Genomic DNA, 1551 nt, shown 5'->3' on the forward strand with positions numbered 1-1551 from the left:
ACACACACACCCTAGGGTTGCCTTTGTACGCACGCTCACACATACTTCACACAACAGACCCAAATGAGCTCAGTAAATGTTAACAAATTGCTAACTGGTTATTTTGCAGTTGACTTAGCTTGTCGGAACTCAGTGATATCATAACAAGTAAAAAGAAAAAATAATCAAGCCACGTGGGAAGTTTTCCTAACTTGTGTGTGTGCGATACCGAAAGGAAGTAGAAAGGAGACCAAACACACACATCCGGGCTCAGAGTAGACGCCCCACATCACGGTGCAGCAGGAAAGGAAAGACCCCAGAAAAAGGGTGTCCCTTCCCCAAAACGGATGTCTGTCTCGCTCACCACGCGGCTCTGGGTGAATTCAGGGAGCTGGATGGGCCGCAGGACCGCCTCAGTCTGCCAGTCCCTTTGAGAGATGTGGACCTGCGGGGGTGTGAGTAAATGGACATGTGCTGTGGGTACCATATGCCTGAGTGGGTGTGTTTCTGCTGGGGACTTCTGCACTTCCTTTTTGCAAGCACCTCGCAGGTGCCTCACTCATGCCTCCCATTTTGCAGAGATGCCTGCTTCCTCCTTCCTCAGAAACTCCTCCCCTGACCTCCTCCCACAACCCTGGGAGGACAGAGTTGGGGTTGCCCGGGGCTGGAGCCGAAATCACTCCTCTCCTGTCCTCCTCTGATATCCCCCCACCCCCATCCTGTTCCGGGCTGCAGCGCCGGGCAGACCCAGAACCAGAAGGGTGGGATGCTGCTTGCTCCCTGCTCCCCATATCTTCTTAGCCACCCCTGGGACAATCGCAGTGACTGACTGCAGGGCGCATGGGGCATTCCTAGGCCTATGAAGGTCTTTAGGCCAAGATGGACGACTGGAGCCCTGGTCCGGGGGCCATGGTGACAGAGACAACGGAGCCCATGGTCTAAAAACATAATTTAATGCATCGCGTGGGTCTGAGTCGGGAGGGAGCGCGGTGTCGAGAGGTGACTTTTCCGTCTGCTGGAATTCTGCTGTGGCTGGGTTTTTGGCTGATGATCAGGGGAATCCGCACAAGTATTTCGGGTCACGAAGAAGGACGCCCCAGGGAGCCCGTGCTCCCTTTGGCTACCTCCCCGGCCAGGGCCCGGAGCCCTCCGCCTGGAGCACTGGGAGGAGGAGGAGGAGGAGGGAGGTCTGAAGGGGGCAGGCTCCCCGCCCGGCTTGTCCGGTCCAATCAGGTCTGCAAAGTCTGCCTGGGCGCCGCCAGGGCTCGGGCGTCCCCCTCTCCCTCGCCGGGCTGGGGACAGGGGGCGGGGGCGCGGCCCGGAGCGTGGCGAGTCGCGGACACGCGGAGGCCGGGAGCGGGGCAGGGGGTACAGCGGGGCGGTGTCTCTTCCAGCCGAGATGTCAGGAAGCGTCGTGAATCGAGAGCGGTCCGGGCCGGGGAGCCGCGCGCCCCCGCGGGGACCGGGCGGCCCGGAGCCCCTCCCCCACCTCGCCCCCCCGCGCCCCTAATCCGGGTACAGGAGGAAGCCCGAGAACGTGCTGTACTTGTTGTTGTTGCCCCCGTGCGCCTT

The 1551-nt window shown here is 60.5% G+C and overlaps 1 protein-coding gene across 1 annotated transcript in view; it reads right to left on the reverse strand.

Annotated features, from left to right (window-relative positions):
- Positions 1–909: 909 nt before the first annotated feature.
- LOC103264553 (complement C1q-like protein 2) overlaps positions 910–1551 on the reverse strand; it is a gene marked incomplete at its 5' end in the record, with an annotated part of 1502 nt that continues 860 nt past the window's right edge. Inside the window, one exon of the mRNA XM_021714578.1 lies at positions 910–1551. Within this exon, the coding sequence (XP_021570253.1) occupies positions 1486–1551 (66 nt within the window).

The sequence above is a fragment of the Carlito syrichta genome, unplaced genomic scaffold (assembly GCF_000164805.1).
Source record: "Carlito syrichta isolate Samal-C Ts95f unplaced genomic scaffold, Tarsius_syrichta-2.0.1 Scaffold305680, whole genome shotgun sequence".
NCBI lineage: Eukaryota > Metazoa > Chordata > Mammalia > Primates > Tarsiidae > Carlito > Carlito syrichta.